We start from the raw sequence: 24,768 nt of genomic DNA, 5'->3' as shown, positions 1-24,768 counted from the left end.
CTCCGGAAGTCAAAAGAGCCGCTCCTTCTGCCTGGCTCGATGGTGATGCTGTAGTCTAGCTGGTAGTCTGGGATCCCTTCGTCGAGGCGCTGGCGCGCGGTAAGTGGTTTCTCGCTATTGGAGGTGGGTCGGCCCGGGTTGGGCAGCAGGAGCCCGAGGAAGGGGGCACTAGGGGTCCGGGCTGCGCCGTGCGGCCTAGGACGAGCGGTCCTGAGCGTTGGGGGCTCCTCGCTCTGCTGGGCACCCCCAGCCTCGGAAAAAACTAAACGCAGTTCGCAGACTCACTAGACCTGGCAGCCCCCACCCCCATCCTTGGCGCCCTCATCCCGCCTTGTGTGGAGGCCGGCCAGTTGGAACTGCAAGGCTGTTGACCGCTTTGCACCTCCAAGCCAGCCCATTGCACTAAAAATAATGGGAAATATTTGACTTTTTTGTTGTTGTTGCTAATAAGGATAATGTGAGTGGTTAGAGTAGCAAGGGCGAGTCAAATATGACTGAAGTGCCTAGCGCTTTCAGTTACTCCCAGGTTATAATGTAACTTAACTATAAATAAAGGCACAGGACGAAGTAGTATGTCCTGTATCATATCCCATCTCTTAAACTTCATCTCCTTGGGTCCTACTTTCTTAAAATATCTCGTTGACTCCCCTGCCCTGTTCAGTTTTGTGGTTTAAAGTTTGTTGATGAGTTTATCATCTTTGTTGTTTGGGGGGTACAGCCCCATATTAATAGGCTAAGAGCATATGGTAGTTCATTTTTCATTCCTTCTGAAAGTTTAACTTGCATTTATTTGTCTGCCTTTGTTTTTGTCTCATTATCTGTGATCTTAACCCCTCCCTCCTTTTGCGATGGATTTACAAAATACAGAAAAAGGAAAAAATCCCTTCTAATTCTCTTCCTTAACTTCAGATCCCACTGAAACAAGAAAGTCCGTGTTCATGCTGCCTGTCACTACCAAAACCAATAAGCAGAGACAAGGTTCGAATCTTATGGGTGCTTTGTTCAGATGCCAGTGATCTGGGAAAACTCTGGTTATGTGCCCTCAAAAACCGTCTAAACGTTTCATCTCAAGCCAGCCTTTTTATAAGGAGAAGAGTAGGTAAGGGGGTTGGGAAAAAAGGTTAATGGGATAAGAATTGCTGAGATTTTCCTAGTACTTATTTATCTGTTGATCACTACTTTTTTTTTAACATGTCCATCAATTACCTGCCTTTTTAAATTTATTTATTTTTATTGTTTATGCCTTTACGGTTGTTACCATGCTTTCTCCCTACCCTCACCTCCACCAAGCCCCACCCTCTCCCCTTTGAAACCCCAAGCCTATCCGTATATTGTTGTCCCTGTCCATGGGTTGTGCATAAATGTTCTTTGGTTAATTGCTTCACCATCTTTCATCCTGTCCTCACACCTCCTTTGTAGCAGCTGTCAGTTCGTTTTATGAATGTAAGCTCCTGTTACTATTTTGTTTGTTGGTTTAGTGTGTTTATTAGATTCCACGTGTAAGTGAGATCATGTGGTATTTTTCTTTCACTGACTGGTTTAATTCACTTAGCATGATTTTCTCCAGGTCCATTCATACTGTTAGAAAATGTACGGGTTTCTTCTTTTTCACTGCTGCATAGCATTCCACTGTGCAAATGTTCCACAGCTTTTTTATTTATTCATCTCCTGATAGGCTGTTTCTAAATCTTGGCTTTTGTAAATAGCGCTGCTGTAAACATAGGGGTGCATATATTTTTTGTATTGGTATTTTGGGATCTTTGGGGTATATACCCAGAAGTGGAATTGCTGGTCAAAAGGGAGTTTCATTTTTAATTTTTTGAGGTATCTCCATATTGTTTTCCACAGTGGCTGCACCAGTCTGCATTCCTACCAACAGTGCACTGGGGTTCCCTTTTCTCCACAACCTTGCTAACTTGTTTGTTGATTTATTGAGGGTAGCCAATCTGACAGGAGTAAGGTGATATCTCATTGAGGTTTTAATTTGCATTTCTCTGATGATTACTGACGTTGAGCATTTTTTCATATGTCTACAGGCACCCTGTATGTTCTCTTTGGAGAAGTGTCTATTCAGGTCTTTTGCCCATTTCTTAATCAGGTTGGTGTTTTCTGGCATTGAGTTGTGTTGGTTCTTTTTATATTTTGGAGATTAAACCCTTGTCAGATGTATCACTGGCAAAAGTGTTCTTGCATACAGAGGGTTGCCTATTCATCTTGCTGATGGTTTCTTTAGCTGTACAGAAGCTTTTTAATTTCACATAGTCCCATTTGTTTATTTTCTGTTTCGTTTCCAGTGCTTTATGAGATATATCGGCAAAAATATTTCTACGTTGAATATTTGAGATTTTATTCCCTGTGTTTTCTTCTAGGATTTTTATGATTTCATGACTTATGTTTAAGGCTTCCATCCATTTTTAGTTTATTTTTTGTGTGTGGTATAAGTTGGTGGTCTACTTTCACTTTTTTGCATGTATCAGTCCAATTTTCCCAACACCATTTATTGAAGAGACTCTTTGCTCCATTGTATGCTCTTGCCACCTTTGTCAAATATCAGTTGCTCACACAGGCGTGGGTTTATTCCTGGGCTTTCTGTTCTGTTCCACTAATCTATATGTCTGTTCTTGTGCCAGTACTGTTTTTATTACAGTGGACTCATAGTATGTAGTTTGATATCAGGATTTGTGATACCTTCAGCTTTGTTCTTCTTTCATAAGATTGCTGAGACTACTGAGGTTCTTTTTTGGTTCCATATAAATTTTTGGAGTATTTGTTCTAGTTCTGTGAAGTATGCCATTGATATTTCAATAGAAATTGCATTGAATGTATAGATTGCTTTGGGTAGAGTAGCCATTTGAATGATGTTAATTCTTGCAGTCCATGAACATGGTAGATGCTTCCACTTATTTTTATCTTCCTTGATTTCTTTCTTCAGTGGCCTGTAGTTTTCAGAGTACAGGTCTCTTACCTTCTTAAATTTATTCCTAGGTACCTTATTTTTTTGTTGTAATAGTAAATGGAATTGTTTTCTTAGTTTCTCTTTCAGATATTTCGTTATTGGTGTATAAAAATGCCATCAATTTCTGGATATTAATTTAATATCCTGATACTTTGTCACATTCATTTATTAGGTCTAGTAGTATTTTGGTGGAGTCTTTAGGGTTTTCTATGTACAATATCATGCCATCTGCAAATAATGACAGCTTTACTTCTTCCTTTCCAGTTTGGATGCCTTTTACTACTTCTTGTCTGGTTGCTGTGGCTAGCACTTCTAGAACTATTTTGAATAAGATTGGTAAAAGCAGATATCCCTGTCTTGTTCCTCATCTTAACGGGAACCCTTTTAGTTTCTGCCCATTGAGTATGATGTTAGCTGTAGGCTTTTCATATATAGCCTTTACTATGTTAAGGTATGATCTCTCTATTCCCACTCTGCTAAGAGTTTTTATCATGAATGGGTGCTGGATTTTATCAAATGCTTTTTCTGTATCTGTTGATACGATCATGTGGTTTTTGTCTTTCATTTTGTTTATGTGATGAATCCCATTTATTGATTTGCAAATATTGTACCAACCTTGCATCCCTGGGATAAAGCTCACTTAATTGTGGCGTATGAACTTTTTGATATATTGCTGGATCTGGTTTGCTAATATTTTGTTGAGGATTTTAGCATCTATATTTATCAAGGATATTGGGCTATGATTTTCTTTCTTTGTTGTATTTTGGAATTAGGATATTACTGGCCTCATAGAGAGAGCTTGGAAGTCTTTCCCCCTCTTGAATTTTTTGGAATTGTTTGAGAAGGATCGGTGATAGTTCTTTGATTAGTGAAATTCACCTGTGAAGCCTGGTCCAGGGCTTTTGTGTCCTGGGAGTTTTTTGACTACTTCAACTTCATTCATTGTTATCAGTCTAATCAGGTTTTCTGCTTCTTCCTGATTCAGTTTTGGGAGATTGTAGAGATGTCTCTAGAATTTGTCCATTTCACCCAGTCAAATCAGGTTGACTGATTTCTTGACATACAGTTATTCTTAGTAATTTCTTATAATACCTTGTATTTTTGTGGTATCAGTTGTTTTTTCACCTCTTTAATTTGATTTTATTTATTTGGGTCCTCCCCTCTCTTTTTGATGAGTCTGGTTAAAGGTTTGTCAGTCTTGTTTATCTTTTTGAAAAACCAGCTCCTGATTTCATTGATCATCTTCTTCTTCTTCTTCTTTTTTTTAAGATTTTATTTATTTTTAGAGAGGGGAAGGGAGGGAGAAAGACAGGGAGAGAAACATCAGTGTGTGGTTGCCTCTGTGCGCCCCCTACTGGGGACCTGGCCTGCATCCCAGGTATGTGCCCTGACTAAGAATCAAACTGGTGACCCTTTGGTTCACAGGCCACCACTCATTCCACTGAGCCACACCAGCCAGGGCTCATTAATCTTCTATATTTTTTTTTTTAAGGCTCTGTAACATTGATTTCCACTCTAATTTTGATTGTTTCCCTCGTTCTACTTGCCCTGGGCTTTGTTTGTTGTTGCTTTTCTAGTTCTCTTAGGTGTAGGTTTAGATTGTTTATTTGAGATTTTTCTTGCTTCTTGAGTTAGGCCTGAAGTGCTGTGAACTTCCCTCTTAGGACTGCTTTACCTGTGTCCCATAGATTTGGGGTTGTTGAGTGTTCATTTTTATTTGTTTCCAGGAATTTTTTGATTTCCTCCTTGATCTTATTGGTTATCCATTCATTATTTAATAACATGCTATTAACCTCCAAGTATTTGAATGTCTTTGAGTCTTTTTCTTGATGTTGATTTCTAATTTCATGCCAGAATGATCTGAGAAAATGCTTGATATCATTTCAGTTTTCTTGAATTTGTTCAGTTTTCTTTGCTTGTGTTATGTTATAAGTGTCTTGCTTAACATGTGATCTATCTTTGAGAATGATCCATGTGCACTTGAGAGGAATGTATATACTTCTTTTTTGGGGTGAAATGTTCTTTAAATGTCAATTAAGTCCATTTGATCTAGTGTGTCATTTAATGCCGCTGTATCCTTGTGATAGTTCAGAAGATCTGTCCATTGTTATCAGTGGGATGTTAAAATGCCCTATTATGACAGTATTGTTGTTGATTTCTTCCTTAAAAGTCCACCAAGATGTTTTAAATATATTTAGGTGCTCCCGTATTGAGTGCATGTATGTTTACAAGGGTTATGTCCTCCTGTTGGATTGAACCCTTAAGAATTATGAAGTGACCTTCTTTATCTTTTTTTATGGCCTTCATTTTGAAGTCTGTTTTGTCAGATATAAGCATTGCTACACCCACTTTTTTTTTTTTCTTTTTCATTTCCATTTGTGTGGAATATTTTCCTCCATCCCTTTACTCTCAGCCTGTGGCAATCTTTTGCTCAGAGGTAGATCTTTTGTAGACAGCATATATATGGATTGTGTTTTCTTATCTGTTTGGCTACTCTATGTCTTTTGATTAAAGCATTTAATCTAGTTACATTTAAGGTTATAGATAAAGTATTTATTTATTGCCATTTTTTATATCATACCTATGTTTTTCCTTCTATTTCTTCTTATTACAGAAGGTCCTTTGACATTGCTTACAGTGTTGGTTTGTTGGTAATGTACTCCTTTAACCTTACTCTGTGTGGGAAGCTCTTTATTTGGCCTTCAGTTTTAAATGGTGGCCTTTCTGGGTAGAGCAGTCTAGACTGCATGTTCTTAGCTTTCAGTACTCTGAATATTTCCTGCCAGTCTCTTCTGGCCTGAAGTGTTTCTGTTGAGAAATCAGCTGAGATTCTAATGGGGGTCCCCTTGTAAGTAGCTATCTCTGTTAGGCTGCCTTTAAAATTCTTTCTTTGCCTTCAAGCTTTGCCATTTTAATTATGATGTGTCTTGGTGTAGGTCTCTTTGAGTTCATCTTTATTGGGACTTTGTCCTACCTGGACTTGTGTGCTCTTTTCCTTCACCAGGTTGGAAAAGTTTTCTGCCACTGTTTCTCCAAACAGGTTCTCTGTCCCTCTTGTACACTCATCTCCTTCTGGCACTCCTGTGATGCAGCTGTTGTTATACTTGATGTTATCCCAAGGGCACCTTAGGCATTCCTTGTTTCTTTTAAGTCTCTTTTTCATTTTCTCTTTGGGTGGATACTGTATCTTGTCCTCTAATTTGCTGATTCGATTCTCTGCTTCATCTAACCTACTATTGATTCCTTCAAGCAAATTCTTCATTTCAGATATTGTAGTCTTCATTTCTGGCTGGTTCTTATTTATGGTTTCTATATCCTTCTTAATGCTTACTATCTCATTAAGTTCTCACTGAGATCATCTATTCTTCCCTAAGGTCTTTGAGCATTATTATAACCATTATTTTAAACTCTGCATCTGGGTATTTGTGTTCTTCCATTTCATCTATAACTTTTAATTCTTTATGTGGGGATTTCTGTTGTTTTGCTTGGGACATTTTCATTGTCACCCCATTTGATTTCTGTGTTGGGTAGGTGTGCTATGTCTTCTGAACCTACTTTTGCTTGTGTTATAAGTGTCTTGCTGGGATTAGTTGCCCAACCCTTAGGAACACCTGAATTCTGCGGTCCATGAGTGCTTCTTGTGGGTTCTGTGACACCCTTGTAGTTGCATTTTAAATACTGGTGGCTCTTTTTGTGGGTAGAGTTATCCCTTCAGTTTGGGAGCCTGCAAGAGAAACCCTAGACCTCCGTGTGTGGAATGCTATGCATTGTTGCCCCTTGATGAGGTATTGTTCCCAGCAGGGTCTGGAGCCTGTAGGAATCCCCCTTTGGGTTTACTGATCCTGTGACTGTTTGGTTCAGGTTTTGGTGTGGGCTGAAGCCCACCACTGGTTTTGTTGGTTCTGGGTCCAGTTGGGTGGGGTTCAGAAACAGGTCGCTTTCAGACAATGTGTGAATCTGGCCCTAGGCTACCTCTCTATAGCCACCTGGCTGTTTGCTACTTGTGCCTGTGTTTCCTGGACCTGCTTATGCATGTGAGGGACCAATCTGTGTAAAAGAGTCAGCTCTTTTCCTGCTTGGAGCTGGTGGCAGCTCTGGAAAGGAGCTGAGGCTCCCTGAGGTCAGCCTCCTCTTTCAGCCCCTCTGCCCTTTCCTGAGGTTGCCTGGTTTGCCTCCAGAGCCTTCTGATGAGGGTCTGTACGCTGGTAACAGGACTAGCAGGTTTCCACTATGTTGGTCCTGCAGTCTGTAAGGCACACAGTGAGGGGAGAGTAGCCCCTACTCAAAGCCAACCCCTTCAGTCTTTGCCAGAGAGTCTGGCGCTTGCTTCCATAGGTGGGGGTCACTGCTGATTCAGGATGGGTACATTCAACTTTCTCCTCTTCCGGAGTGAGTTTAGCAGCTCTGGACTTCAGGGGATAGATCAAAAAAGCCTCCCGTTGGGTTTGGGCAAGAACAGACTGCAGGTGGGGGCTAAACACTCTCATTCCAAGACCTCAGTTGGAGGCAAAGCTCTCTGTCCTGTTCCCAGGTGATATCCTCTAAAAGTCTCACACTTTGAAAGTCCCTGATCAGAGTTTTTCTTTCTTCTTCCTTTGGAAATGCACCCAGCGGGGGAATCTTGGACCAGGCAGGGCTGATCTGCAGTTTCCCCTTTAGAGGTGGTGCCTGCAGCCCTGCAGGAGGGGCCAGGCCCTCCCTTCCCTTCTCAGGGGATTGTAGGCTGTGAGTAGGTTTGCCTTGCTGCAAAGTAACCCAGGCACTCAACTCTAACTCCCAGCCTACAGCCTTTTCAGGAGACACACTCCAGAACACTCTGTTCCATGCAACCCCTGGTTTGCGTGCAAGCTGAGCTGGGCAGAGCTAAAAAAAAAAAAACCCTCATTGTGCAAATTTCTGATCTCGCTGCCCAGCTGGTCTCAGTGGGAAAGGGACCTGAAGATCCAGTGAGGCATAGCATGTATGAGAAAAGTTCAAAATGGGCCAAAAAACTACTTTCCCATTTTGCTAGGTTCCTCTCTGCAGCTGCAGCAGCAGGGGTAGCTCACAATGTAGTGGGGGAAGTGGCAGGGGGGAATGTGGTCTGGGCACTGCCCGCACACTTGAGGAAAACTGGTTCTCTTTCTCATACCACTCAGCTAGTTCAGTTTTGGTCTCCCCTGTGCCTCCCCTATAGTCAGAGATCCCCTTTATGCCACTGCTGTCTGCCACCCTCAGAAGCCCTTTTGTTTCAGTGTGGTTTCTCTCTTGGTCTGAGCTCGTATAGTGAACTCTTCTGTGCCTGGCTCCCCAACCACAGACACACTTCATGCTGAATTTGTGATCTCTGTTTTTCACAGGTGTGGTGGAACCTCACTGTATCCCACCGCCAGAGACCTCACAGCTTCCCCTTCCCTCTCTACTGCAGTGAGTATTTTTACGGCTCCACATTTTAATGGGGAGGGAGCTCTGTGGCTGTGATTTCAATGTGGCCTCTTTGCTGGCAGAGCAGCTGCACATGGGGTCCTTGCCCATCCACATTTCAGATCCTTTTAAAAAATCCCTATGCAGCGCCCACACCACAGTACTGAGTCACTCTCTGGCTCTCTATGCACCATCCCTCCCCACTGCCCAAGGAGCAAAATATCTCTGAGTCACAGCTGGCTATAGCCTGTAGGTGCCTCTGACAGACCCAGGAATGGCAACCTGGTCCCTTTAGCAGTCTGAGTCTCTGTCCTGAGCTCTCCAGGTTGGCACTTCAACTGTGGAAGCTCTGCTCGTTGTGAGTGCAGCCTGGGTCTCAGATTCAGTGGATCCCCCTAAGTATCACCGATTAGAGTTGGACATCCCTGTGTGGGATTAAGGCCCTTTGCTCCAACGGGGGAGGGAGCTCCAAAGCTGTAATTTCTGTCTGATCTCTCAGCTGCAACAGGATCCACACACATGGTATTTCCTCTACCACTTATAAAATCCCCTCACCAAATGGTACAAAGCATCTTCTGTACTTCTTGGCATCAAAACTTCATATCAGCCCTGGCTGGTGTGGGTCAGTGGATTGAGTGCTGGCCTGCAAGTCAAAGGGTCGCCGGTTCAATTCCCAGTCTAGGGCACACACCCAGGTTGCAGGCCAGGTCCCCAGTAGGTGACACACCAGACGCAACCACACATTGATGTTTCTCTCCCCTTTTCCCTCCCTTCCCTTCTTTAAAATAAATAAATAAAATCTTTAAAAAAAACCCAAACCTTCATGTTAGCTAAGATTCTGTTGATTGTTCAGGTTGGTTGTTGGAAGTTCAGTTGAAAATCTGGGTTGGGGCCAGGAGCAAGTAGACTCAGCTTCCACCTACTCAGTGGCCATCTTCAGTATGTATGATCAGCAACTCTTTATCTGTGTTTCCTCCCTGGAGCACAGTGGCTCAGATACCAACTGTGGCTTGCAGAACCCCTGGGGCACAAAGGTTGAATTGCCGGTCGACTTCCTGGACTCACTTAGGTTGTGCATTCCAGTTCCTGGCATAACAGCTTTGCATGTGCATTAGTCACTTAAGCCTATCAACTACAGCTAAGGCTAAAATCTTTTAACTCTTGTGTTTCCCTATCATTTCCCTCATTAGTTTTTAGTCATTTTTATTTCTGTAAGATTAGTTTAATTAAAGAAATACAAACTAAAACAACATAAAACCAGGTAAGATCATTTAAAAATTACTTTGTTGTTGAATAAGCAGTCCTTCCACATATTAGAAGCCATCCTGTAGGCAATTTGGCATGACTGTAGGCATAAGATACGTTAGTGGTGGTGTTGCAATTCATCTAAAACAGTTTTTAGTACAGTTGACAAAAGTTGCACATTTTCTAGATGGGGTAGGTTAGTGTTTTTAAAGAAAACATTTCCATGTCCTTTAGAATTACCATAAGTTTCCAGTTATCTTTGTAGGGAGCACAAATGCCTAGCAGACATGGAATGAGTTTGTTTGACATAGGTTCCAGTTCACTTTTCTTTAGTTGGCTTTCTGGGAGTCCTGTATTCCAAGTCTTGAGTACCACCTTACCTCCAGTCTTAAAGGATCATAGCAAACCTGTGGGGAGAGATCTCTAACACAGCTAAGGTCATGAATCACAGCTAAGGTCTGACGTAAATGTTGTACGTAGTTCTTTACCTTCACTTCTTGATCTACATTCATCTTTCATCCCAATCACAGCCTGAAATGGTTGCCCGTATGCAATTTCATAAGGACTCAATTGAATTCTATTTCAAGGAGCCTTGTTCTGAGCAGGACGATATGTAAAACTTGATCCCAATGGAGCTGAGTTTCTTCACACAGTTTAGCAACATTTTTCTTCAAGATGTGATTCATCTGCTCTTCCTTCCCAAGGAGAACTTTTCAGTGTCCTGTAATAGCTGGCATGTAGCTGCCACAGCTCTCAAGTAGGCTGTTCACCTGTGGACAGTGTGATCTAATTTGTTTGAAAAGCCCGATAAGACTCCTTCTGCTAGGTTTAAACAGGAACCCAGGAAACCTTACTGCTTGTTGGCAAATATGGGCCTTCTGTGCTAATACATTATGGCCCCAAGTTGCCAAATGGTTCAAGGTAGCTATAGTGTCAGTTAAATGATGCATGTACCTATTGTAACAGAGTTCCTCCCTCTAGTTTTAGATCTTTTAAGTCCTGGCTCAGGGTCTCCCCAAAACTCATGGCGGAGTTGTTGAACCCTTGTGATAAGACTGTCCAGGTCCTGCCATTCAAAAGCAAACAACAGCTGAGTGTTGGTCAACTGGAATGCAGAAGAAAACATCTTTTAAGTCCAATACTGAATACCAGAGGCTATCCCTGGGTGTACTGTTTTGTACAATGTCATTTATAGCCCTTAAATCTTGTACCCGGAGCAGCATATTCCTGAAACTTCTGAATTATCGGGCATGTTCCATCTAAGGTCTCCTTTCAGTAGAGATACTGCCTCTTATTGAGAGTCCCTGCCCCTGGTTTGAGGTCAGCTTTAACAGGGGAGGCTCGCTAAGCCCTCCCTGGCCTTCCAGCAGCCCATGCATTGGGGTTTACCTGATTTGCAGTTTCTTCTGCAAAGTCCAGGGTGGTTTTCCTCCTCTTTCCCTTGGTTTCATGAGGATCTGCTGAGTGTGCTCTGGAGGGACCTGTAGGTGGAGCTGTTCTTCTGGGGGGAGAGTGATTTGAACATGGAGTTTTGACAACAAATCCCTTCCCAGAAGAGGAAAACCATATGTCCCACAGCACATTCTAATGACTTCAAGAAAAATTGGCTTCTAGGGCTTTCAGGAATTCCAGTTCCAGTTCAGGTAGAGGTCTGTTAACCACAGAATACATCACTCCATATCAATTAAAAAAGTCTACAATTTGCTTCCTCACTCTTAGCTTTACCCAGATTCTCAGACTCTGACCTCCTTTGCCCTCACTTTGGGCTCTCATTTTTCTAGTGCCCTTTTCCTTTGCAGTATGATTGCCCCGCCCCAGTAGGGGCTTGTTGTCCATTGAGTTTGGTTCCCTGATGGGTTTGGGACAGAGAGACCAGTGCAGGCTCAACACCTTTGGCTTCCTTAGCCAAGTAAGGAGAAGCCCCCAAGGCTGGAGGGGCCATGGGAACCCTAACCATGCTCTTGGCAGCCATCCTTATTTTCCTGGGCCCTCTGTTCTGAGTTTCTGCTGTCTGCCACAGGTAAATTCCCTCTTGTCTGGACCATTTTCCCATTTCCCTGATCTTTGATGAAACGACTCTAATTGCAGTATACTACAGTAGTCTAAAGACCCATTCAGCAGCCAGCTCTCTCCTGAGTCCAGATTATACATAAGCTAAGCAGTATTACAATAAAAAAACATTTTCTTAGGTTCATAAGCATAGTTAGCCAGAATTCGCCCCAAAAGGTTGTTTCCTGGAATGGAGGCTCCTCCCTACCCCATTCTGCCAAACAGAGCTCTGTAATATTACACAAGCCCAAAACACCTTAATTACAACTATTCTAAGTCATAACCTGGGACTTCAATTCTACCAGAGATCTGCAATGTCACACAAGCCAGAAGGCACCATAATTAACCTGGGACTGCAATTCTGAACCAGAAAACAGCTATTCAAAAGTGAACACAATGGGGAATGCCGGTAATCAGAGACGGAGAGTCCCCAAGTGAAATCACTTGACATCTTCTAGGGAATCTCCAAATCCTCACCCCAGGGTCCCCCAGTCCCGGTAGCCAACTGGACTCCACCCATTACCAGAGTGTCCCAAAGGTCCCCACCAGAGTCACCGGGATATGAGACTGGAAAAGTCGGCGTTTGTGACTGTGGGACTGAAGTGAGGTGTTCTCAGTGAGCTGCTGTAACTAGCTGACAGTGCTCCTCTTGGACACTGTCAGGCTGTAGTCTGGTATCAGCCATACTTCTTGATTCCAGAGTTGAACTGGAAATTTCTGGAATTTCTGCACAAAGTGAATGTTTGCCTCAGCACTTCATATCGTTTTCAATCAAACTAAATTTTCTGTCCGGAGTTGCCTGTGGGTAGTAGGATGTTTTTTACCTTCCTATTTCTATATTTGCCCGGGGAGAAATTTTTCCTCAAACTGACAGAAAGCCAGAAAAGCACCTTGCTTATTCAGGCAGTGAGCATATAAAATAATTGTTCATCCTTTTCAGTTGCAGGTTAATCAACACACATCATATAAATTAAAATTGAATTCAGTGGTGTTTTTAGCTGGTCTGTTAAATTTTGTTTACTGGAGAGATTCTTTTAATACCTTTACCATTATTTGTTTACCAGAGCATTTTTATTCAACCTCTTCATATCAAATTTATAATGTTAAATAAAATATTAGCTTCTAAAACAGTTTCTGACTCAAAGTAGGCGTTTTATAACTGTGTATTGGATGAATTGCTAGTAACCGCCTCTGAGCCTAATTTCTTGGACCTGTGAAACTTTTAGTGTTAAGAATTACCTAAACCATGAGTGTAAACCTATCGCTTTTATTACTATTATCAAACCACCAAGATCTCCAAATGAGGTTTTTAGTTTTCTCTCAATTTAGATGCTTTTCTTGAAAGAGATAGGACACATCATATCATCCAACACGGGTCATCAAATTTTATGCTTGCTTTAGGCTATTTTGACTAGGAAAGTTAGGCCTTATTTTCAGAAAACCTTCCTGGCACTGAAACTTTTTTGCTGCATCTCGAGCTGAGACATCCGCCCCATGTACTAGCCACAAAAATTTTCCAACTCAGCTTTGCTGTTACTGCAGTGTGTGGCTCAGTTACTGTATTTTTCAGACTATGAGATGCACTGGACCATAAGATGCACCTAGGTGTTAGAGGAGGAAAATAGGAAAAAAAATTTGAAGCAAAAAATGTGGTCCTGCTCCTGCCTCCTGTAACCCTGCTCCACAGCCGCTTCCCCCACCCCCGACCCCCCCAGCCAGGTAAGCTACATTCAAACTGTAAGACGCACCCCCTTTCCTTAACATCGTCCCTCCTTCCTCATTTCTGGATTTGTCACCCCCACCAATTTCTTTGACAATGGTTTTTTCAATGTAGGGCTGTCCTCACAAGTTCATCATAGATGCTTAAGGAACTTCAGCCTCTGGCCAGTCCTAATTGTTCACGGACATTTTATTAGTATCATCTTGGAGCAGGGTTTCATCAATTAAGTATCCCTAAGTGTTTCCTCCTATTCTTAAAAAATCATTGATGCCTCAGGTGATTTTCACAACATGCTGGCTGCTTATCCTGCACCATGACTTCTTACAGGAATTTTTGAGAAAAACTTGAAAAGTTGTCTCAAAAACATGGAACATTATTCTGTTCCATAAAAAGTTTCAGGTATTTTGAGGTTCACCAGGCAGATATCTCTTCAGATACGTAGTCAAAAAATAATATTCTTAACATGTAGTGCTTTATGATTTACAAAGTAGATTACTGTATGTTATAACCCAGTTGACTTCTCACAGCATCTGATGAGGATTATTTTGCTTTAGGAAAAGTTGGGACCCCAGTTCAATTCCAGGTCTTCAGTTTCAGAAGCCTTCAGCAGTTCATTATGATTCCTCTTAACTAAAACGTAGATAGTGCAGCATGTTGTAAATAGTACAGGCAAAACTTTCAGAACAAAAGCTTGATATTTTCCTTTCTTTTCAAAAGCAAATTCTGAGGACTCTACTTCTTTCCTCGGTCAGATTTCTTCTCAGTTAGTTTCCCCAGCAGTTCTAGTCTTAGTTATCAGCTTAGCAGAGGTAGTTCTAAGGATTTTGCTAGTAGTTCCAGCAAAAGTCTCAGGGCTGACCTGGCCCAGCTTAGGTTATATGCCTTCCCCTGATTGACCAGACCGGAAACTGGGCTTGTATAAGGCAGGCCTGGGCCATGTGTCTGTGCCTCTCAAATCACATGAAGTGGAGCGAGGCGGTGGGTAGATACCTAGAGAGAGAGTGGGGTGCTGTTACCAGCAGAACAAGGAATGGATGCTGTGTTAGGCGAAAGTAACCACTATTTACTGGAGAGAAGATCAAATTAACTGGGACTAAGTGCTCTTCAGGAGCTCCACAGTGTGTATTGTTGCCCTAAAGTCTCTGAGTTTAAAGATAAAAACAAACAAGCTCATTTGACCGGCGATAAAAACACTCCCAGAAACAGTTTTCTCTTAGGCTTTGGAAATAATGTTCCACTGATACCCTTGCTAAATTATCTTCTGATTTGATTCTTCTATTAATCTGTACTTGGAATTGGCAAATACTTGAAATCTAATAGAACTAGAGATTTTCAGCCAGTTTAGTTTTATATTTATATAATTGTATCTGAGTTCTTTACCTTCCAGATGAGATGATCTAATCTAAACCACCCCTCCTAGACTGACTTGATACCCAGTGGGCTTTTCACGTAGGGGAAAAATGAGCAAGTGAAAAAACAGAAACCCAGTGTAAGAACACCAAGCCATTTTTTAGGATCTCTATGGTGCTATTTTACCTGTTCTAGGGATAATTATACCCAACCAGATTAAGGAAGGAAGAAAAGTAGCTGAAGCTCGTAATTGGGTGGATCAGGTGGAAAGTGTGTCCTTAGGGTCAACAGTTGTAGAAGGGAAGGAAGCCTCTCCTCCAGTGAGTCAAAGGGAAGCCTGGCCTTTTCCGCTGGCTGTGGAGCTGTCACCCCCACCTGTGGTAGGACTCTGCCAGTGACGACTGCACAGATCAGTTTTGGTTGTAAGGAAGGGGGGTTAATAGTCAGGTTTTAAAAAGCTGCTTCAGATTAATATCCAACTATTGAAGAACCAGGAACTCTCAGAAATGAAAATAATCACATCTACATCATAGTTTTTGTGCCAGTTTTTTTGTTTAAAATTGTTATTCTCTTATATTTACCCTGTTACTCCAGATAAAAAATAGGATAAATTTATTTCAGGTGACCTACCCACCAACAAAGAAAAAGGATTCAGCCAGATACAGAATAACCCACAGTGGGGGTCTAATGTATAAAGGACAGTGAGTGTAATGTATGACTTTCAAAAAAAAAATTCTTGAAGTTTTGATAGAATTATTGGTGTTTGTGGAAGAAGATGCCTGTGTGTGTGTGTGTGTGTAAAACTAGTATGTATTTCTTTAAAATTACAAATTATTCCAGATTTGAAATTGACTTTACTAGAATTAAAATGCCTGTTCATTAGTAGGATAATATTCTTTGGTAAATTATTACTCTTCTAAAGAATACAGGTTATTGTGTATTTCACAGATAAGAAAACGGAAGCATTTCAAGGGCTTGGTAATTGGACCTAAGTCCATCAGGCTGTAAAGCCTCTGTACTTTCCTCTCTACCAAGCTTCCAAGTGGATTAACTATTTAATAGCCATTTTGCCATGAGAAAATTAAGGTGTTTATAACTTAGTTATCTTTTTTACTTTATTTAGAAACCTGTTTGGAGGTTATGGATGATAAGCCCAGTTCTGGAACCGTAAGTGAGAGTTCAGAACTTCTTTTCTCCTTCGGAGTTATAGCAGATATTCAGTATGCTAATTTAGAAGATGGCTATAATTACCAAGGAAACAGAAGAAGATACTACAGACATAGTCTTGTTCACTTACAGGATGCTATTGAACATTGGAATAAAGAAAGCAGCCAGCCCCGTTGTGTACTTCAGCTGGGAGATATCATTGACGGCTATAATGCGCAGTATAAAGCATCAGAGAAGGCACTAGAACTTGTTATGAATGTGTTTCAAATGCTTCAAGTCCCAGTTCATCACACATGGGGAAATCATGAATTTTATAACTTCAGCAGAGAGTATTTAACAAACTCTAAACTGAACACAAAGTTTCTAGAAGACCAGATTGTACATCATCCTGAGACTGTGCCTACAGGGAGTTATTACGCTTACCATTTTGCTCCGTTCCCTAAATTCCGGTTCATTTTACTCGATGCTTATGACTTGAGTGTCTTGGGCGTGGATCAGTCTTCTCCAAAATACCAGCAGTGTCTGAAGATGCTGAAGGAGCACAATCCAAATATGGAATTGAATAGTCCTCAAGGTGAATTATTCCTTTGAGCTGAGAATCTAATACATTGTCTTTAAATTCTTCAGCTACCTATTATTCAGCAGGAAGATGGATGATTAAGGTAAAAGTATATTGTCGGTGATGTTCAGGGTCAGGATTTCTCACGAGCCTCATGGTACATGGATTGGTTGCAGTTGGTTCAAATTTTCTTTTAACAGATATCCAAATGCCTTCTGTGGGCTGAGCACTTTTTCTAGAGCTTAGCTGTTTATAACTGTAAGCAGTATTGACTATCACTTTTTTAACGGATAGAGTAAAGGAAACAAAAGTAGGCAGGCCTGTTTATTAATGGCACAGTAACAAGATTATTTCCACAATGATATATGCTACCAAGAAAATAAGGGGGGGCTGTCTTAGTTCAGGTGGCCAGAGCTGGCTGCTCCAGGGAGAAAAACATGTAAGCTGAAACCTAAATGACGAGGAGGGAGTCAACCTTGGGAAGAATACTTGCGACCGAGGGAGAAACAAACGCAGAGGCACAGTAAGCGCAGTAAGACTTTGGCATTCGTGAACGCAGAGAAGAGCCGGTGTGCGGGAGCATGTCGGAGTAGTTCAGTGGTCACAGTAAAGAGTCTATTTTATTTTCAGTGTAATAGAAAGCTAATGAAATCAGCAGAGGAATGTCAAAGACTAGGAAAAAGATACAGTATGATTTATTTGAATATTGCTCTAAATTCTGGTGGTTTCTATTTTAACTCAGTTGCTGACAAATGTTCCTGAAGAGAAGTGTGATTAGCTAAGTTTGAAAGCCCTCATGACAAGAAAGGGGTATTTGATGGATCTAACGTGCCGAATTCGTTTTAGGGCTTTCTGAGCCTCAGTTTGTCCAGTTTAATGGAGGATTCAGCCAAGAACAACTGGACTGGTTGAATGAAGTCCTTACATTCTCTGACAGAAACCAAGAAAAGGTGGTGATCGTGAGTAAGTATTGAAATAATTTGTTAAATACTAGCATTTTACAGAATGGGAAAAATTAAATTTTAAAACGTACTAAACATTTATTATATTGTGATAACCTCTTTCTATAAAATGAATGTTTAGTTTAAAATTTTTTATTGAAGAAAATGATTTTTTATTGAGAAACACAATCTGAGTATGAGATTTATTCTGAGTTGAGTAAAGGAAGAATTGAATTGTAAAATAACAAAAACATCTTGCCAAATACTAGAGCCTGTGAGTTGGCCTTTTAGGTTTCATAGTAGAATTTCCCCAAATGGGATCAATTTACGTAGTAAAATTTAAATGAAAAATTCAGTTCAGGCCCCATCCCAAATCTCAATCTTAGGACACCTACCTGGCAGTGCAGCGGCCACCAAACAGATGCAAGCAAAGCAGATGTAACAGGAGTGAGTGTTAAGCTGGCAGTGAGCATGGACGTAATTACTGTTTTCATTCAGAATCATTTCTACAGACATGCTGCCATCAGAGATTGTAGGAATCTGCAGGTGCTTAAAACACACTCAGGTGTGAGTGTGTGCACTTGCCCGTATACACAAAGACTTGAATTTGCACTGTGGCTGGTGTACTTGCCCTGGGGGCTGAGATTAGATCCCTTGTTTTAGGGGTCTAATTGATGTGGTATAGTGGATGAGAATGCTGGACTAAGGGTCCCAAGGATGGAATGCCGTCTGGTGCTTACATCTATGATCCGTGTGACTCTGGGCAAATACCAACCTACAAACCGTGGTTTTCTCCGTATTGCACCATATGGAATTGTGAACATGAAAACTGTTTGAAAATGACAGGCTGTCCAGATAGTTGATGATATAAAAGTAGGTTTCTATCTACATACTTTCTTATTATTTTCTGCTGATGTAGTAAGAACATGTACATGGAGTTAGGGGTGTTTCTGCCACCATCGGTGTATCAAATGTCATTCAAGGCTTGGAAGTGTAAGGTACTGTCAGGGGTTATTGGCATAGTGTGACACTATTTTGGTTTGACAATGAGTGATCTCAAAAACTGGGACACTTCTGACTTGTCTCTGCTTTGTAGCTCTTCACTGCTAGCTTGTACTTGTTACTTTAGAGAGCCCTGGACCTAAAAGGGGCCTTGAGATCATACAGTCAAACCTTTAATTCTAAAGATACGGAAACTGAACCAAAAGAGATTTAAACTGAAACCACACAGCTACTGACAGAACCGAGACTAGAGTCCATGCTTTGTATCCCAGCCCCTTTCCCACTCTGTCCCGTGTTCTTATTTTTTTATGTCAGTGCTCTTATCGGCTCTATCAGTCTCTTAAATTTCTCCTGTTTTCTGTAACCTTAGAAACTGTATGAACAAATCTTTAACAACTGCGTGTCCCAGGTTTTCTTTAGCAAAGTTTAAAATGACTTTAATAGAAACTTTCTTTTTGTTTGCTTTTTCACTTTCCTTCTGGCTACTCAGATATCCTTTTGGCCATGAAGTTGGAAGGACAGACTTGCTATTAGCTGAGCTAGGGAACACTGTAGCAGGAGGAGGTTTTTGGTGGAGGGTTCAGGAGTTCAAGTTTGAAAGCACTAACTTTCAGATGCCTGTTACACATCAGTGGAGATGTCGAGTAAGCAGTTTGGACATAATGAATCTGAAATTCAGTATAGAAGTTTGGACTGGAAGTATAAACGTGGAAGTTGAAAGACTACAGATGATGTTTAAAACTACATATGTACACTACTAAGAGATCACTGAGTTGTTATATGTAGATGGAGAAGTGAAGCCCAAGAACCAAGCATTCAGGCACTTCTAATAAGATACTGGGGAAAAGAGGAACCAGCAAGGGACAGTGAGAATTAGTTAGTCGCCATTGAGGTTGGAGGAAAGCTCAGAGGGCTTATTCTGTCGTGGAAGTCCAGGGTTTCAAGGAGAGGGGAGCAGCTGGGGTTTGATAGATGATTCCACTCTGGCATCTAGATCTGGAAAGTTACAGAGCATCTTTGGACACTTAGCCCTGTTGCAGCTTGAGTGGCTTGAGTGTGTGTGTGCGTGCAAATATGCACTGTTAGCGCTCCTCTTTTTTTAATTATAAACTAGTAGATATTAAGCAGAATATAAATATGCAGAATAAAAATACACAGTAACAGAGAGAAAAGTGATTGAGTGGGAGGAAGCAAAGCCCAATGAGCTGTTGCACCGACATTCAGAGTGAAAGTGTGGCCTGACCTATGACGTGACCTTATACATGTCTGGGCAGCAGGAGTTTGAGTCTTCTGGCTCTACTTCCACATATGTCCTGTGGGGCCTAGTGTGAGTGTTCACCACTTTAGCTCAGTTTCCTCGTCTGTAAAGTGACTGTGGCTACCTTGTTCTCCTGGAGGTGTTTAAAGTGGCATTAATCAGTTCTTTATGAAACATTGAGTGTTTATAAAAATGACACAACTCCCTGGGCCACCCCTAATGTGTTTTTTACCTAACAGCCCTTCTTTGTGTGTATATAATACTTGTATACTTAAGGGAATCAGCAAGACTGGGCCCCAGCACCACGTTTGCCTGACTCTGGCTGCCTTTGCAGGCTGCCCTGTATAGCATGCCCTCAGTCTCCCTTGATGTTTGTACATGTTGACACTCTCGGAGCTTCTCTCTCTCCTGGGTCCTCTCTGCCCTTGTGTGTGAACTGTCTCAGCCTTTACACTCCAGAGACGTGGCTGTAGATGAGCTGGTTCTTCATCTCTGTGAATTCTGGCTGGTCTCAGTCCATAACGAGGGAGCAATATGCATTATGTTTCTGAGGACTACTTTTTAGCTATTAATTTTGGTGAAAGGGGTATATCCTAATTGGCTCATAACTCTTCTTCTCCTTAATGAACAGGTCATCTTCCCATTTACCCAAATGCCTCTGACACCGTGTGCCTGGCCTGGAATTACAGAGATGCCCTCGCAGTCATTTGGTCTCACGAGAGTGTGGTGTGTTTCTTCGCTGGGCACACTCACGATGGCGGCTACTCCAAGGACCCTTTTGGTGTGCACCACGTCAATGTGGAAGGGGTTATTGAGACCGCCCCAGACAGCCAGGCTTTCGGCACCGTTTATGTCTATCCAGACAGGATGGTGTTGAGAGGGAGAGGCCGAGTCACAGACAGGATTATGAATTACAAGAGGGAGAAACCTTTTCCATTTTCAGTCTGATTTATTTTATCTTTATAGGAAGAGGATGACTTTGGTTTGTGTTTGTTCCCCCACCCCACCCCGAAATCCTCAGTGTCCTTGTTTATTATCCTGTTGGCATACCAAAGCGTGTTCACGGCCTCAGTGTGTGTCAGCTCGTGAGACATCTGAATGTCGTCTCTGGACCGTATATCCAGTGCTGAAATTGGAAAAGATGAATGAATGTGAGCCAGGGAGGAGACCCTGGGGGCCAGGGGTGAGATATAGTCCTCAAATCAGACTTTACTTTAGCCTTACCTGAGTTTAAAAAAATTTTTACTTTGTATGAAGAGAATATGCTCATGTATTAGCTATATAACTTAAAATTCATAATAAAAAAGAAATAAGCTCAGGTAAAGCTTTTCCTTTTAACCCTGCTATGCAAATGAGCTTTGGACATATTTTTGCTCAGAATATCCATCATGTTGTACTTTTATAGACTTGTGTTCCTGTTTTGTAGACCAAAGCTATCAAGTTGCTTCACAGGTGACTTAGTGGTGCTCCCCTTCACACAGGTGAATGTGTGCCCTCCCATGGGAGACTGTAAGAAGGACCTTTGAAGATATGTGGTCCTCTTGTGACTCCAACCAAAGCAGAAGCAAGTGCCATGCAGCTGTGTGCCTGCTCCCGTGGTCTGTTCAGGCCACCAGCTAGTGCTGGTGAGGACAGCAGCCAAGTGAATTTACCTGACTCCCTTTGTAGATGAGTGGGACCTGTTAATGCTGTTGTCATATGTGCTAAGGCTTATTTTCAGAAACACAAACTAGACGGCAATTGGGAACTGTTGAAATGTAGAAAAAGTTTGATTCAGGGCTTAAAAACAGTAGGAGATAAACCAATACTAGCAAACATGAGTGTGCCTGCTGCGTACCTAGGCATAATGGGGGTATACAGGCGTGTTCATTTTCTGTGGCTTCTGTAATGGATTACTACACGCTTGGTAGCTTAAGTAACACACATTTGTTCTCTTACAGTTCTGGAGTCAGAAGTCTGAAATTACTGTCACTGGGCTGAGATCAAGGTGGTGTTAGGGCCATGCTCCCTCAGGGGCTGGGGGAGGGCCTGTTTCCTTCCCTTTTCCAGCTTCTGGAGCTGTGTTTCTTGCAGTCCTTGGCTTGTGGCCCCTTCTTCCATTGTCAAAGCTGGCAAGGTAGCGTTTTCAAATCTCTTTCTGCTTTGTTGTCTCATCACCTTTTCCTCTTCTGTCTGTGTAGTCATCTTTGCGTCTCCTCCCTCTTTCCCACAATTGTGATTACATTGAGGGCCCACCAGGTAGTCCAGGATCGTCTCATCTCCAGAGCCTCAACTTGGTCACCTCTGTGAAGTCCATTTTGCTGTACAAGGTAACATTCATTCATACACTCTGGGGATCAGGGCCTGGATCTCTGAGGGCCGCTGCTCAGCTTACCAGAGAGGTGGCTGTAATGTCCTCCTGCACTCGCCAACTTTGGTGGTGAGGAGACGGATGCTAGATAGAAACGTGTGAAGACAGGACTGTGGGAATATGGAGCAGGAATTTAGTTCTGTTTGAGGGGATTAGGGAAGACTGGAAGAAGAAAGAAAAATGGTTTCAGTGGGTGTGGAAGTGTATTTCAAGTAGACAGAATAGCAGAAGCAGAGGCATGGAAGGATATGCAGAATTTAGGAGAGGGAGGTAATGCTATGAAGAGTCTCCAAAAGTAATAAAGCAGGAAAGGTTAAGCTTGGGCTTCGTGGAGAAAAGGTGTGAATGACCAGTGCAGAGCTGGGATTTATCTCGGCACACAGTGTGAGGAGCCCTCAGGCTCCTGCGCTGGACACGGTTTGATGAGACGTGTGTCTGAGGCCAGGCCGTAGATACATACTGTGAGGCTGGTGAGGACGAGTAACAATGGCAGAATAAGATTGGGGGTGGGAAACAGGCTTTAATAATAGAAATATTAAACTTACTATAATACTTAAATTCACCTGAAAAGTAGAGTTTAAAAGCAATTAAAGGCAGTACCCTCCTTTTATACACTTAGGAGACTTAAAAGGAACTGTATATATACAGAATTCAGTGCGATATGGGCGATGCAGGCATGATGAAAGTGTCTCAAACAGTATTTCTTTCTTTCAAACTGGATCTTCACCGTCTTTTAAGCACAGAATCAACCGTTACTTGGAGGATGGGTAGGTCCTATACAGAATTTGTGATTAAGGCCATTTCTTCATGGAGACCTTAATGGCTATACTAAAAGGTATAAAAGCCATAAATATTAATACAAGCTAAATATATACTGGAACACTGAAATCCTTTATTTTTTTGACCCTTAAAATAAATTTTACTTTAATTGCTTTAATATCAACAAGATTTTTTATCATCTTATCTTATCTAAATCTTGATCAAGAATTTCTGACCAGTGGCCATTGCGTAAAATCAACAAAACACATGCATGCCTCCTGCAAACATTTATAATAGAAGACTTAATAAAAATAGAGGCAAAACTTTTTAGGCTCATTTTCACTCCTGACATATGATTGGTGTTCGTACTTTTTGAGTGAACTACTTCCTGAATCTCGTGACGCGGTGCCTGGGCTGCGGAGTCAGGTGGCGGCCTGTGTACAAACGGTGCTCTCCAGATGCACCGTAGCAGCGCTGGCAACAGAAATACAGTGTGAGCCCCAGCAGGAATTTTAAATGTGTTAGCATTCGCATTTAAAAAATGAATAGAAGCAGTAAAAATGGACTTTAATAGTATAATTTATTTACTGCATTATATCTAAAATATTTCAACATGTAATCAAAATAAAAATTTTACATTTTTAACACTGTGTCTTTAAAATCTGGTATATATCTTATAACTTATCTATTTGGGCACTAACTTCATTGGAAATACTTGATCCATATTTAGATATAAAATTTGCAGTTGAAAAAAATTTGCAGATGAAAAAAATTCGCAGCTTTAAAAAATGTTTATCGATTTTTGTCTTAGTTTTTCATTTTCAATGTAATTAATGTTCCCTGTTTTCTTTTTGGTTCCAAATTCTTTTATTCTATGTAATGTTCTTTTCTTTTTAAGGCATTCTTGCTGGTCCATCTGGAGTTCTCATTTAGCTCATGGCACTGAACCAGTTAAATGTAATGAACCTCTGTTTCTATCATGGTAACCAAACCCTGCTTCCCTCTGTTTTAGCCATGTGCAGCCCTCTGTGAGCACTTTATATTTCCAGAGTGCTCTCATATTGCTGGTTTAATCCTTGCAACTCTATCAGTAGCATTAGTCCTGTTTTATAGATAAAGAAACATCCACCAGGAGGTTTTTTTATCTTCGCCCAAGTCACAGGTACAGCGAAGACACTGAGTTAGAACTCCTATTTCTTAGCTTTGTTTTGACTGCCTTTCCTCCTGCACTTTGACACAATGGCATGTCAGACCCCCCTCTCTTAACTAGTCCCCATCCAACCCTATGCTGTATTGTAGTCAGCCTTAGAAAGTTCTTAGGATTAGAAATATAATCTATGTTTATAAAAAATGGAAATTTTTCATTTTAAGAACAGGACTTGTTTAAATTACTGTCTTGCAGTGAGTTGGCCAGGAGGAGCGCATCTCCTTGTTAACGTATATGTAGACCCAGACAAAAAATGGGAAAAGGGCGATTATGATGGCCACAGCCAGCTGAATTCTTCCACCAACTGGATGCCTATCAAAACACAAGAATTGTTACAAATAAAAATCCCATTAAAATTACAGATTGCTTTGGAAACAAGTATAAAAGATAGAATTTTATAAAATACATCATTTTTTTGTATGATCCCTTTGTAAAAACATTTTTTATTGAAATATAACTTATTGACTTTATGAATTCTTTATTCTAAAGGCAAATCTTTGTTTATATGTGTTGCAAATAGCTTTTCCCACTCAATCATGTCTTTTGAGGAACTGAAGATATTGACTAACCAGTGTTAAAATTGATCTTTTTATAATGATTTTTGTGTCCTGTATAAGAAAATTTTCCCTCCTGAAGGTCTTGAAAATCTTCTCTAAAAGTTGTATTGTTTTGCTTTCACATGAGATCTATAATCCACATGGAATTCATTTTTCTGAAAGATAGGGGTTGTTCTGCTTTTTTCCCACATGGATTTTCAGATGCTCCAGCATTATTTATTATAAAGACTGCCTTTCTCCCCTAC

At 41.3% G+C, this 24,768-nt stretch overlaps 2 protein-coding genes across 12 annotated transcripts in view; one reads left to right on the top strand and one right to left on the bottom strand.

Annotated features, from left to right (window-relative positions):
- The first annotated feature begins 3 nt into the window (after positions 1-3).
- On the top strand, positions 4-24,234 carry ADPRM (ADP-ribose/CDP-alcohol diphosphatase, manganese dependent). 7 transcript variants are annotated; one of them, XM_024564623.4, is made up of 6 exons: positions 4-99; positions 8,296-8,362; positions 15,847-15,890; positions 16,023-16,464; positions 17,296-17,412; positions 20,282-24,234. In XM_024564623.4, the coding sequence occupies exons 3-6, from the start codon at positions 15,864-15,866 to the stop codon at positions 20,596-20,598; spliced, it is 903 nt and encodes a 300-aa protein (XP_024420391.1). In that variant the 5' UTR covers positions 4-99; positions 8,296-8,362; positions 15,847-15,863; the 3' UTR covers positions 20,599-24,234. The 7 variants fall into 7 exon arrangements, 5 of the variants coding, with proteins under 5 accessions (XP_024420391.1, XP_024420390.1, XP_045054749.1 ...); XR_011650367.1 differs by having other exon boundaries at positions 5-99; positions 15,847-16,464; positions 20,282-20,801; positions 21,132-24,234; XR_011650366.1 differs by having other exon boundaries at positions 5-99; positions 15,847-16,464; positions 20,282-21,275; positions 21,591-24,234.
- The window catches only part of TMEM220 (transmembrane protein 220), a 15,022-nt gene continuing 13,190 nt past the window's right edge, over positions 22,937-24,768 (bottom strand). For 2 of the 5 annotated variants that reach the window (XM_024564627.4, XM_045198819.3), the window contains one exon: positions 23,622-24,278. In XM_024564627.4, the coding sequence (XP_024420395.2) occupies positions 24,143-24,278 (136 nt within the window). In that variant the 3' untranslated portion in view covers positions 23,622-24,142. Of the gene's footprint in view, positions 23,234-23,621; positions 24,279-24,768 lie in introns of those variants that run through there. The other 3 variants (XM_045198818.3, XM_045198817.3, XM_045198820.3) reach the window with 3 other exon arrangements.

The sequence above is a fragment of the Desmodus rotundus genome, chromosome 9 (genome assembly GCF_022682495.2).
Source record: "Desmodus rotundus isolate HL8 chromosome 9, HLdesRot8A.1, whole genome shotgun sequence".
NCBI lineage: Eukaryota > Metazoa > Chordata > Mammalia > Chiroptera > Phyllostomidae > Desmodus > Desmodus rotundus.
Note: the sequence above shows the minus strand (reverse complement) of the source record. Positions and strands in the feature narration are given on the sequence as shown.